At 48.3% G+C, this 12,393-nt stretch overlaps 1 protein-coding gene across 4 annotated transcripts in view; it reads left to right on the plus strand.

Moving 5' to 3' along the window:
- Positions 1-12,393, plus strand: part of DIXDC1 (DIX domain containing 1) — a 61,044-nt gene that overhangs the window by 17,158 nt on the left and 31,493 nt on the right. For all 4 annotated transcript variants that reach the window (XM_053269240.1, XM_053269242.1, XM_053269241.1 and 1 more), the window contains 2 exons: positions 9,918-10,047; positions 10,931-11,056. In XM_053269240.1, the coding sequence (XP_053125215.1) occupies positions 9,918-10,047; positions 10,931-11,056 (256 nt within the window). The remainder of the gene's footprint in view (positions 1-9,917; positions 10,048-10,930; positions 11,057-12,393) is intronic.

The following is a 12,393-nucleotide window of genomic DNA, read 5'->3' on the forward strand; positions in this document are numbered from 1 at the left end:
GACTCTTTCCCCAGCCTGCAATTATTGCCTTCCCCTGTATTGCTGTTGCCTGACCACCTTTTGCTCAGCAGTGCCTAGCAACAAGTTCTGTACATTTAAAAATAGCTGGAATGTTTCCCCTTGATTTTCACGTTGTTTCCAAGGAGAGGCGATCAGGCATGCATCTAAGGAGGTACAGCTGTCAAAATCAGAGTCTCATCACTTTGTAAGGAATAACATGGAAGTTGTTGTTTCCAAACAAGACACAGGTTCCTTTACCTCATTCCCTTGAGAAGACCAAGCCAATTCCAAGGCACAAGAGTGAAGCCTGCTGGCCCTCAAAGCCGTGATTTCCTGCATACAGATCTTTGTCCCCAAATGACTGCTGGAAATGTTTCTTAGGAGTCGGCCCACAACCAGTTGAATTAATAACAACAACATTGCTTTGAATTTACATACTCCTATTTTGAAGGCCCTTCTCCGAATACCATGGTTTTCAGAGTCAGGTGGGTAGGGCCCGGGGAAAGGGCTGTCTTGGTTGTGGTACCTCCTATCTGGAATGCCCTTCCCAGAGATGCTTGCCTGGCACCAAGTCTCTTGTGTGGGTGGCACCACTGGGTGCCAGGTGAAGACCTTTTAATTTGGCCAGGCCTTTCAGCGTGTCAATTAGCTGGTTTTAATTGCTGATTCCTTGTGCCTTCCCGCTTCACAATTTCGCTGGTTTTACTGATATGTTAAAGATTGTTTCTGCTGTGTGGTAGTTTTGTGTTTGGTAGCTTTATGCTTAATTCTAGTATTGTACTAGTAAACTGGGCTTGGAGCTTGCAAACATTCTTCCTGTACCACAAAATGACCATGCATCTCCCTTCACTCCTTGCTCGTTGATTAGTTCATCTGTTTAGGAAAAGGTATTTATATCTCCAGCACGTAAGCATTTTCATGTTTTTTCGGGCTCTTAAGTTACTTTTGTAAAAACCCAACACAGGCTGAAATGCAGTGAAGTGGGGAAAATAGCTTATTGGTTGCTTCACAATTCAGTGGAAGTCTGGAGTTTCTGTCTCAAAGAGTACCCCAGGAAACTGCCCAAATCTCTCAGAAGGCATCATTCTCCATTCTTTTCCAACAGGAGAGTTTCCCCACATTTTCCGACAAAGTAATCGATTGCCCTGGGATTTTCTGTTTTTCTGGGAGTCTGGGCGAGGTCTGGAACACACCTGTGAAAACAGCCGTGTTTCTCTCTTTTGTGGTTTGGTTTGGGAGTTTCATGTCAGTGAGTGAGATTATGTAGTAATATTGTTTGCTGCTCCAGGAGAAGTGAAGAGTGACCTACAAATTTAAGTAAACAAACCCCTGCTAGCTGGGCAAGAGGCACCTTTCTAAGCGGTGATTCCCTTATATGTGTCACAGGGACATGGGAAGCGGCCATATACTGAGTCAGACCCTTGGTCTATCTAGCTCAGTATTGTCTTCACAGACTGGCAGCAGCTTCTCCAAGGCAATGTATGAGCAATGAATGTTGTTATTAATTTAATGGGAAGAGTAACTGTCCCTATCCAGCTTCAGCATGGCATTCCTGCTATGTGTTTCGTTTTAGACTGTCCCTTTGAGGGATAAGGAACTATCTTATTATTATTTCTATCTAAAGTGCTTTGAGAATTTGTTCAAAAAGTGAAAAGGGGTATGTAATGTAAATAATAGAGGTAAAAAAACACACACACACACACACACACACACACACACACACACTCTGGTCTGCCTTCCTTTGCAGCAATTGCCCACTCTGGGAAGCATTTTTTTACTCCCTCTGGTAATCACTCTCTGCCTTGTGTTTAATCTTTTTTACTTTTCCCGCCTCCCTCTGCCCTCTGCTTCCCTCCTTCAGGAACTTGATCCTTCACACACCAGGAGAGACATTTGAAAGGAATTGAATGATGACAGTTTTTGCTCACGGACTAAGTGAGATGTGATTGGGGTGTAATTCCAGCTGGACACTTGGATTGATGACATGGGCCCAGGATGGTTGGCGTATAATTGCTTGCCTCCCCTCCTATTTGTAGAATAACTCTCTCCCCTGAGGCCTGAGAGAATAATATGGCCTCTGTCCATTGCCTTCAGAAACTGCAAAAATGCAAACTGTCTGCCTTTGCCTGAGAGATTACCACGATCATCTAATTAAGATAATGTCCAGGGTGCTTAGAAATCATGCAAGGCCTTAACCACATTAGGCCCTGATGCAATTAATGCCTTGAGCTTCCTAGGTAGGTTCAGTGAACTGGGCATGCAAGACACTGAATGCTGTGTAAACACAGGCATAGGCAGAACAGAAGGAGGGGCTCAGAAATTTTAACACTGCTAGAGAGGGCCGGGGGGAGCGCTCAGCCAAAATGTCAAGAACACGGATTAAGTGAATATGCAATCTGGATGTTTTTGCACTGTATCGTTTATTATCTCCACAGAATTGAGTTTTCTGGTTGCGGAAGGTATGTGGGAAGGAGGGCTACTAACTACTACCAAACCTGTCTCTCCTTGTTGCTGATGTTTGACTTTCGACTTGCACTGAATCTGGTGAAGAGTAAATATTGATGCCCCAAGGGACATGTGGGTTTTGTCAGAACGGTCTGCCCTTGATGAGGTGGCATGCTGAGGGCCAGAAAAAGCAGCACATGTCTTCTGGTATGCCCTGGCTAGCCAAAGTCAGAGCAAATTATGTTTTCTTGGTGTCTCATGTGATGGCTGTTCTTTGCCATTTGTGCTTTTAATCCGCCATCATCACCAGCTCTGCACACTCTCCTGATCTGCTTTTCTAAGCCACATCTTAGGCTCACGCCTTTGGACAGGTAACATTTCCAAGACAAACTGAAAACAGACATTCAAACCCTCCTAATCTCTAGTCTGGATTAATGCAATGTTTTGCTCTCTTTTTTTAGCCATTGGTCTCCATGTAGTAATTCATGTAGCTCTTTAAAAAGAAGGTGCAGAATTCCCCTTAGAAGGGAAATTGACTAGACCAGAATCTGCTTGCCATGTGTTCTGGTCAATATCACAACCTCTTTGAAGTCTGTGGGGAGCACCTGTAATTTAAAAGATGGAACAGAGGCTTCTTCCATCTGCCTTGAGTTTTTGCTGTTACCCAGCTACTATTGCTGGCTCAAGCCTAGCATCGTGTGGCAGTAAGGAGAAGAATTGCTCCAGAGCAGAAATTGTCTGTCATGCCATTCCTGTTTGAGGGTCAGGGACTTTTGGGGTCATGTTTTCTTGTCTCCTGGTGAATGTTGTTTTGTTTCCTCCTCCTGCCAGGAGCTCAAAGCGGTGTCCGTGGTCTACCCAGGTGGTTTCCCATCCAGGCATGGACCAGCTCTAGGCCTGCTTAGCTTTAGCAGGGTGACTGCAACATGGGCCATGGACTATTGCCTCTGTGCAGCCATTCATATATCCCAGTGACTCATGAGGTGGTGCAGCTTCTGCTTCCTCCTTGTATGAATATCAGCAGCTGGTCACATGAAAAACTGGCTGTCTAGAGAAACCCCAAGTCTGGGCCACTGTTTTTCAACTGGTTATTTACTTCTACTAACTGGGAAAGAGGCACCTTTTGAAAACTGTGGTTCTCTTATTTTTAGTAGGGGGAGAGCAGCTGCCGCTATTCCGCCCAGCGTGGCGTCCCTCCCCGTGGCTGTCGTGGGTGTTTCCCTTGTGCTTGTTTTCAGACTTTGAGCTTTTCTCATTGTTGAAAGTGGCATATAAATGATAGTAGGATTTAAAATGGCAAAAATACAGTGTCGATGTAAGGTACCGTTGCAATAAATGGTGGAGAGCTTGCTGGGAATTTTACTGCCTGGAAGTTTTGAAGAGTGACCAGAGGAGAGAGCTGGTCTTGTGGTAGCAAGCATGAATTGTGCCCTTTGCTAAGCAGGGTCTTTCCTGGTTTACATTTGAATATGAGATTACATGTGTGAGCACTGTAAGATTCTTCATAGGGGATGGGCCCATAGCTCAGTGAAAGAGCATCTTCATGCTTGCCTGCAGAAGGTCCCAGGTTCCCTCTCTGGCATCTCCAGAAAGGGCTAAGAGAGACTCCTGTCTGCAGCCTTGGCGAAGCTGCTGCCACTCAGCATCGACAATACTGAGCTAGATGGACCAAGCGTCTGAATCAGCAGAAGGCAGCTTCCTATGTGATTAAAGTGGTGAACTTGCAATGGGTGATCCCTGTCTCTTTTTCTTTCAAAACATTCGCCTTGACCTTAGAAGTATGACAGGAACACACACCCCAGATTAAACGTGTGAGAGAGAAATACTGACTGAGAGCTTGTACCTGAAAAGAGCAGCTACTTTCTCATCTGTAGAGCTAAGGTAAAGCAGGTCCACTTTTGGAACGCAAAGCCGTGTTAATATAAATAGGATTACACCTCACCCGACTTCAGTCCCAGCAACTGGTGCCCTGTATAGCAACTCCTTCACGGTGAACGACAGCAGGAGAAATTTGGATTTTGGTTTGGGACTCGCATTCCAGCCCCAGATAGCCTCAGCTCATAGAGTAAGCACTGCTATTAGGGACTAGAGAGAGAGCAAGGCGCTTTCCAGACTAGACCCTGCAACGGGGTCAGGACGTATCTCGGAAGTGTGCTTCCACACTTCCTGCATCGTGACACCGCAGTCCCTACACGGACAGCAGGGTGCCGTTCACATTGCCAATGCCTCGTTTCGAATTTAATCACTGCGATATAGAGCTAGGATGTCTTATATCCGGCGTAAGGGAGTTGCTGGGTTTTTTGGTTGTTAGTTGCTGTGAGACGGCGCCCCCTGCTGTTTATGTTTCGAATGCGACTTGCCTGAATGGAGGCATTTTGCTGCTGTTGAGCAGCTAGTCTGGAAAGCACCCAGGCCAGGGAAAGTGGTGGAGCACCTTTAGCCTGTGAGCCCTTGCCCCTCCTGGATGCAGCCGTGAGTCATAAGAAACCTGCAGAATGAGAAATTGGGGAAGAACCTAGTAGCAATGGAACTGCTGTCTGACGCTTGGATTCTTGTCTTTGTGGGATTGGACCTTGGCAGTGGAGAATGGGTCCTTGTGATGAAGGTGAAAAGCAGCATCTGCATGAGAGTCAAGAACCGGGGCATCGGTTTGCAGGACACAAAGAAAGAACAAGGTGTGACCCAGGAGGAAAGGCAGACGGGAGACGGGGTGAAGACAGTGGTGTCTGTGGTTTTTGGGAATTGCACAGGGGCGAAGAACTGATTTCCATCTCTCCATGCTGCACCTGCATAGAATCTGACATTGTTGGTGTAGATGATGCATTTTATAGGGATCATATGCTTTGCCTTGTGCACAAGTAATGGAGGCCTCAAATTGGCATTGACCTGCAGGGAATAATTGGTGGCAACATATGCCTGGAGAGGAAAAAATGAACCGTGGAAGCTCTTGCAGTGGGGGAAAGGCTATAGCACAGGAAGCAAAACCTTGGAGAATGTTCATTTTAAGGAGCTGCAAGGTAGAGGCAGAACGTTGGCTTATGTGCCAGTCAGGTCTTCTGGGGAATTGATATTCCCTCAAATAAAAAGAACAGCGGGTAATGTTTTGGACTTTAAAGATGAAAGCTACTAATTAGTCCTGGGCAAAGATCTTCCCCAGGGAGAGAAGAATGATGAGAACAGGAGCAAACTTACTGACTGCAGCATCTCTCTTCATTGCCTGCAGTGGTAGCCAGATATCTTCTAATGTTACTTATCTTGGTTAACAATCCCGCAATTAATATTACAGGTGTCCCTTTTTTCATTTCCCTTTTATCCTCCTTGATTTGCTGGGATTGCCATGCACGACCGAAACAGAGTGGAACTTGTGATCACAGTTTAATGTACAAAGGAAATGGTTTTAATTAAAAACTCCAAGAATGCAAGCCAGTTAAAAATAATTCATGAGAAGAAATGGTGTATGGAAGTGTTTTACATTCTTGCAAATGCTAGATTATTATTTTTTAAAATGCAACTTGAGGGCTTCTCTCACTGGCTGTCAGGGATATAGTAGTTGCTAAGGCATAAACTGCACCTGGGGATGATGGGAGTTGTAGTCCAGCAATAGCTGCAGAGCTTCAGGCTGTCCACCCCTGCGCTCAGCAGATAAAAAGCTGGCACATGGCAAGATATCCTGACTATGACAAAAATAAATGCATAAAAACAAAATAGGACATTTTTATTTCTCTCAGTCGTAGAAATGAAGCAAGCCTCACATGGAAGAGGAGGGAGGAGTGTGGGAGTTCCCTCTTCATATACTGGAAACAACCTTGGAGTGGATGAGAGAGGAGGCTTGTTCACACGACCGACCGTCGGCAGGGGAGGAGAAGGGCCCAGCCTGGGTAGGAGAGCTGGCCGTGCTCCCAATTTTCGGCCGCGTGCCTGCAGACTTCAGGCTATGAGGCGGGGAGAAGGATCATGTGAGAGGCAGCAGCTGGATAGGACGGCCTTGGTGCCCGGCTGCCTCCTCTCACATGACCCTTCTCTCCCTGCCTCCTACCTTACTGTTTGCAAGCAGACTACTGACAACCGGGGGCACACCCAGCTGTCCTACGCAGGCTGCGTTTCTCTCTCCTCCTCTCGTGTGAAGAAGCCCGTGGCTTCCCGAAGCATCATCTCGGCTGGGGATTCAAGGTGGAGCCTCCCCAGCTGATCACACCACACTGAGCGGGGAGCTGTTATTGTCTGCTCTGAGTGACTGACTGACAGGGGCTGTCCAGGAGATGCTGCCAGGGGTTGAGTCTGGAGTCTTCTGCGTGCAAGGTAGATGCTCGACCACTGACCCGCCGGCTAAGCAGAATCTCTTACAGCAGGCAGTGCTCACAGGTAGTCACCCATCCAAATGCAAAGTAAGGCAACCCCTGCTTAGCAAAAGGGACGATTCATGCTCGCTACCGTAAGACCAGCTTTCCTCCCCAGTATGATTTGTTTCGTTTCGTCTGATTTTTGGCCTTTATATGCCACTTTGCAGGCGAACCTCCCAAAGTGGTTTACATAAAAGCAAAAATAAAGAACAATGCATCAACCAATGTGTTTAGCTCTTTAGGCTCTCTTCTTTCTTCTCCCTTCCCCTCAGAGCAGGAAGGTCTCTGGTCGCTCTGTGGTGGCAGCTGGGAAGGAGGGGCCACTTCAGCAGGCATTGGGGTCTTCCACCCCATATTGTGTGGCACCAGCCTCCTCCACCTGTCCATCACTCTGCTGTGTTCTGCTGAGCAAGGGCATCTAGTGGACACCAGCAGCCTGGCCCCCTTCTCTCTGAGCAAGGCAGAGCAAGCCGGGCTGCGTTGCGGCTGCAGTTGGATTTCCCTTGTCAGGATGATGACAAGTGGTGCTGTGATGAGACCGTGGCCCTGTGGCAGACGGGCCACATAGACTGCGCCTGACGCTGCCGAAGGAGAACCAGCATGGCTTCTGCAGCGGTAAATCTTGCCTCAAGAACCTTTTGGAGTTCTTTGAGGGTGTCAACCGGTGTGTGGACCAAGTTGATCTGCTTGACATAGTATTCTTGGACTTCCAAAAAGCTTTCCACAAAGTTCTTCATCAAAGACTCTTGAGAAAACTTAGCAGACATGGGATAAGGGGACAGGTTCATGTGTGGATTGGTAACTGGTCAAAGGGCAGGAAACAGAGGGTAGGAATAAATGGAAGGTTCTCAAAATAGAGGGAAGTAAGAAGTGGGGTCCCCCAGGATCGGTACTGGGACCAGTGCTCTTTAATTTGTTCATAAATGATTTAGAAGTTGGGGTAAGCAGCGAAGTGGCCAGTTTTGCCGATGACACCAAACTATTTTGGGTAAGCGTGGAGCTCCAAAAGGATCTTTCCTAACTGGGGGAATGGGCAGCAAAAAGGCCAGTTCCATGCTTGGAATCATTAGGAAAGGGATTGAAAATAGAACGGCTAATATTTAATGCCCTTAATACAAATCTATGGTGTGGCCACGTTTGGAGTACTGCGTACAGTTCTGGTCACCCTATCTAAAGGAGGACCTTGTAAACCTGGTAAAGGTGCCGAAGAGGGCAACCAAGACGACCGGGGCCTAGAGCACCTTCTTTACGAGGCAAGGCTACAACCCCAGTTGCAGGGGAGCCAGAGCAGGAGAGAGGGCATCGTGCCCTCAGCTCCTACCTGTGGGCTTCTCATGGGCATCTGGTGGGCCACTGTGTGAAACAGGATGCTGGGCTAGGTGGGCCTCCTTGGGCCTGATCCAGCAGGGCTGTTCTTGTGTTCTTATGTGATGTGGAAGCCAGGCCTAAAATCTGCTGCGTTGGCAGAATAACGGTGAGCTGAGTATAAAGGGAGGTAATACCATCAAAGGACTCAACTCAGTTATTTTGCCTGAACGGCATAAGCTCTGGACTGTCCGGGGGTTGGGTGGGGTTGGGGTCTGCAGTAGGACAGCAACTTGCTGCTGCACTGAAGGACAGGAGTGGTTCGTTTCACGCTGACGTTAATTTATTTAATTTATTTATTTTTACATATTTTTATACCGCCCAAAACTTAGGTCTCTGGGCGGTTTACAAGAAGATAAAAACAACATTAAAACATTAGTTAAAAACAAAAACAAGAAATTTAAAACACAACAATTTAAAACACAACAATTTAAAAGTTTTAAAAACAATATTCTAAAACAACATTAAAACCAATCAAAACAGTATCAGTTTAAAATATTGCAATTTTGGTGGTTTCAGTGTATTTGTAACCTTCCTTTTGACTCCAGGGTGGCTGACAGAACATTGTAAAAGCCCACTAAAATAAGCCAATGTTTAAAAACAGCTTATGAAAACCAATCAGCAGCAACATTATTCAGAGTGACAGAAACAAGAAAAGGGGCAGCCGGGGCAATGCAGAAACCCTCCAGCAGAGGGCCCCCTTGGCCTAGTGTCTAAAAACTGAGAAGGGAAGAGGGAGGGAGTTCCGGAGCTTCAGTGCCACCACGGAGAAGGCCACGTTACCTTGCTTCAGAGCAAGGAAGATCTCAGCGCATAGCAGCAGCGGCTCGTCCTAACGAGGGTGGGTGGGTGTAAACGATATGCAGCTGCCTCAGGTTCCTGGCAGCGCAATTGTGCCTGTTTGTCCCATCCAGCCTCACCCCTAAGTTAAGAGCTGCACTGCCTGCACAGCTCTACCTGATCAGTGGCCCGCCTGCAGGCACTGTGGCTCTTGTTAACACAGGGCGGGGTGGGAGAGACAGATGCACTTGGGAACCAGAGGCAGCTGCATCTCCCTCTCCCTAACAGGCTTGTTAGGACGAGCCACTGCTGAAACTTAGGGAGACTCATGCGGGTGCAGGAGCAGCGCTTAAAGTAATTAGAATGTAAATCTGGTATCGGAACTGGTTTTGGGGTGGGGGGGGAATACACCTTCCAGTCTTGACGACCACACACGGATGAATTGGGTACCCCAGTCGCCATGGTGATGATTTGCTGCTGAGCAATTGCAGGCTGGAGATAAACGATACAGAGGCTTCGTCGCCCCCTTGGTGTGTGTCCTCATCCCACTGTCGTCTCCTTTTGTGGGTTTTGTAGCTTGTTTGTGTGGCTGGAAACCCAACAGTGGAACAAGGGAAATGGGTGTCATGCTGCAGGAAAGGGCCTCTGTCATGCCGCGTTCAGCTCTCTTGACAATTACTCTAAGGGCGTTGGGAAGTGCCCTGAGTCCAGTGCAACCTCTTGGGGGGAATACTGGATTGTTTCTCAGGTGACTTCAGTGGCAGGGTCAGCCCGTCACCTTCATCCTTGTTGCATGCACACAGAGTGAGGCCAGTGAGGAGACCTCTGCACCTGCCAGAGTAGAGGAGGATGCCGTCCATGGAGTGGAGCCAGCCTCTGCCGCTTTCCTCCTCTGTGTACGTGGTCCAGAGGTGGGAGCTACCTGCGCATGCTCTCTCACCAGCTGCACCTTGGTAAACCCTTTTTGTTCCGATTCCTGTTTTCCAGCAACAGTTGCAGGCCTATGTGGCCTGGGTGAATTCGCAGCTGAAGAAGAAGCCGGCCATTAAGCCCGTGCAGGACCTGAGGCAGGATCTCCGAGATGGGGTCGTCCTGGCTTCGCTCATCGAGATCGTCGGTCAGTGACACTTTGGAAAGCTGCCGCAGGCATTTTAATGCAGGCATTTTAGGGCAGGGGTGGGCGAAACCAGGCCCTCCAGCTGTTTAGAACATCAGAACAGCCCTGCTGGATCAGGCCCAAGGAGGCCCATCTAGTCCAGCCTCCTGTTTCGCACAGTGGCCCACCAGATGCCGCCGGAAGCCACAGGCAGGAGTTGAGGGCCTGCGCTCTCTCCTCCTGTTACTCCCCTGCAACTGGTACTCCCCTGCAACAACTCCCTGCTGTTACTGCTATTACTCCCCTGCAACTACTCCCCTGCGCTACAACTCCCATCGCCCCCAGCCACAATTTAAATTGTGGCTCCTGCCTCCGGGGCCCAGGCACGTCCCGTCCCCCCCCGTTCAGGTGTGGCTCACCTCTGCCCAAGGGCCACTTTTTGGCCTGCTACCCTTCAGGATATCCGTCTGGCACATACCCAAATGCTACTCTGCTTGTTCACAGGGCTTCTGCAGGTTCGGATTCCTTTGCTCAGATAATATTTATCTGTAAGAAGGAAATAACAGGGTTTGATATATGGCTGTCGAGAAGAATACTACTCGTTTCCAAAGCTGCAGGGGCAGCATGCTAGCCAAAGGACATGGGGGTTACCTCCAGCTGACACAATGGGTAATGAGTGGTCCTTTCTGCCAGCTCTATTACAGGGGGGCATGAACTGCCTAGTTAACCTAGTCTTTCAGTGCCCTAAGAGGAAGGTAAAATCACAGCTTGTTCTCCTCTCAGCATCCTAGAGAAGTGGCTGCCGAGGCTAACAAACACCCTCTCCACCTGTAATTACTGCAGCAGGGAGTTATTGTCACAGAGGTCCACTCTCCTTGACTATCATTCTGACCCTCTTTTGCAGCTGGAGAGAAGCTGAGTGGGGTGCAGGTGAGTCCCACCAGCCAGCAGGAAATGAGGGAGAATGTGGAGAAAGTCCTGCAGTTTGTGGCGTCCAAAAAGATCCGTATGCACCAGACATCGGCCAAAGGTGAGAGCTCTCTCAAACGTGATCCCCAGATGTGGTTGGACCTCAACTCCCATCACCCCTAGCCACAATGGCCTTTGGCCCAGGGGATTATGGGAGTTGATGTCCAGCAGCCTTTGGCCATTGTGGCTGGGAGTGATGGGAGTTGAAGTCCGACAATTTCTGGGGACCCGGGTTTGAGAACCCAGTGAAGCTGCACCGTGCATAAATTCCAGTCAACAGAATCAAGCAGTCATCTCTCCCTTTGCTTTTCATTCTGTGACTGCCAGCATTTCCATTGCTGAGTAGTATGCAGCGCACACTGGAAAAGAGATATAAAAGGAAAAGCAAACACTTTTTTGAACTTGGTCTGGCACAGGCTTAGTCACAAACATCACATGAATAGGGAGAAATATTCTTTTCTTGCCCTCAGTGGAAATACTGCTTGCCTCTCCTTGGGGCAGGGGGTGTGGGGAACAAGCAGCACAATGACCTGTTGGAGAGAGAAAACGCATGACTCCCTCACTGTTTTCAGGAGGAGAAGAGCAGAGCCCTGCAGGTTATGGGCATCAGCTGGACATCCTCTGTGCATGGTGTGGGGGGGTAAGAACAGTGGAACCTTTGTGTCAACCATGGCACTATTAAAAGCCTGGGGGGCAGGGTTCATTCTCGCCCAGTGAGGTGTAACCCAAAGTTTCTACAGGCTTTCATGTAAACTGCGCTTGGACAATCTAGGACTAAGATTTTTGTGGCATCCTGAGAAATCTGGAAATGCATCTCTTTCTTCCAAGAGACTGGTTTTCTTGCCACCCTGGGAAATTCATAGTGTTTATATTGTGTTCCTGACTGTCCCTTGGGCATTGGCACAGCAACTTGCTTGAAAGAGAACTGGGTATTTCCTACTGCAGCAAAGAGCAGATGATAGCAGATTGGAGCTCAGGGGATGTTTCCACCCCCAATAGGACAGAATGAGCTATTCAGTGCTCTGCCTAGAAGGGATCATGTGGCACTGTTGTCTCCTGGGAATTTTGTCTTGGGTGTAGTCATGTAAGCTGGCAGGATCAGGACTGCGAGGCACTTTTGCTCTGGTAAGAGGGGAGGGGTGCACACAAGAAGTCTCACACCCAAACTGTTGGTTGATTTGTGAAGATATACCTTCTCTCGACTGAGAAGGTTTGCCTCCATGTTAATGCTGGGCAACATGGTATTGCTAATCATCACGAGGAGAATGTTTCAAGGGCTCTGCAGTTGCTCAATTTGGGCTCGACTAAACATTCATTGAATACTCACCCTCCTGGACAGGTAGGTACATTGTGGGAGTACTTGACTTCTAAAGCTTTATAAAGAAATAAAACGGAAGG

This window comes from Hemicordylus capensis, chromosome 8 (assembly GCF_027244095.1).
Source record: "Hemicordylus capensis ecotype Gifberg chromosome 8, rHemCap1.1.pri, whole genome shotgun sequence".
NCBI classification, from domain to species: Eukaryota; Metazoa; Chordata; class Lepidosauria; order Squamata; family Cordylidae; genus Hemicordylus; species Hemicordylus capensis.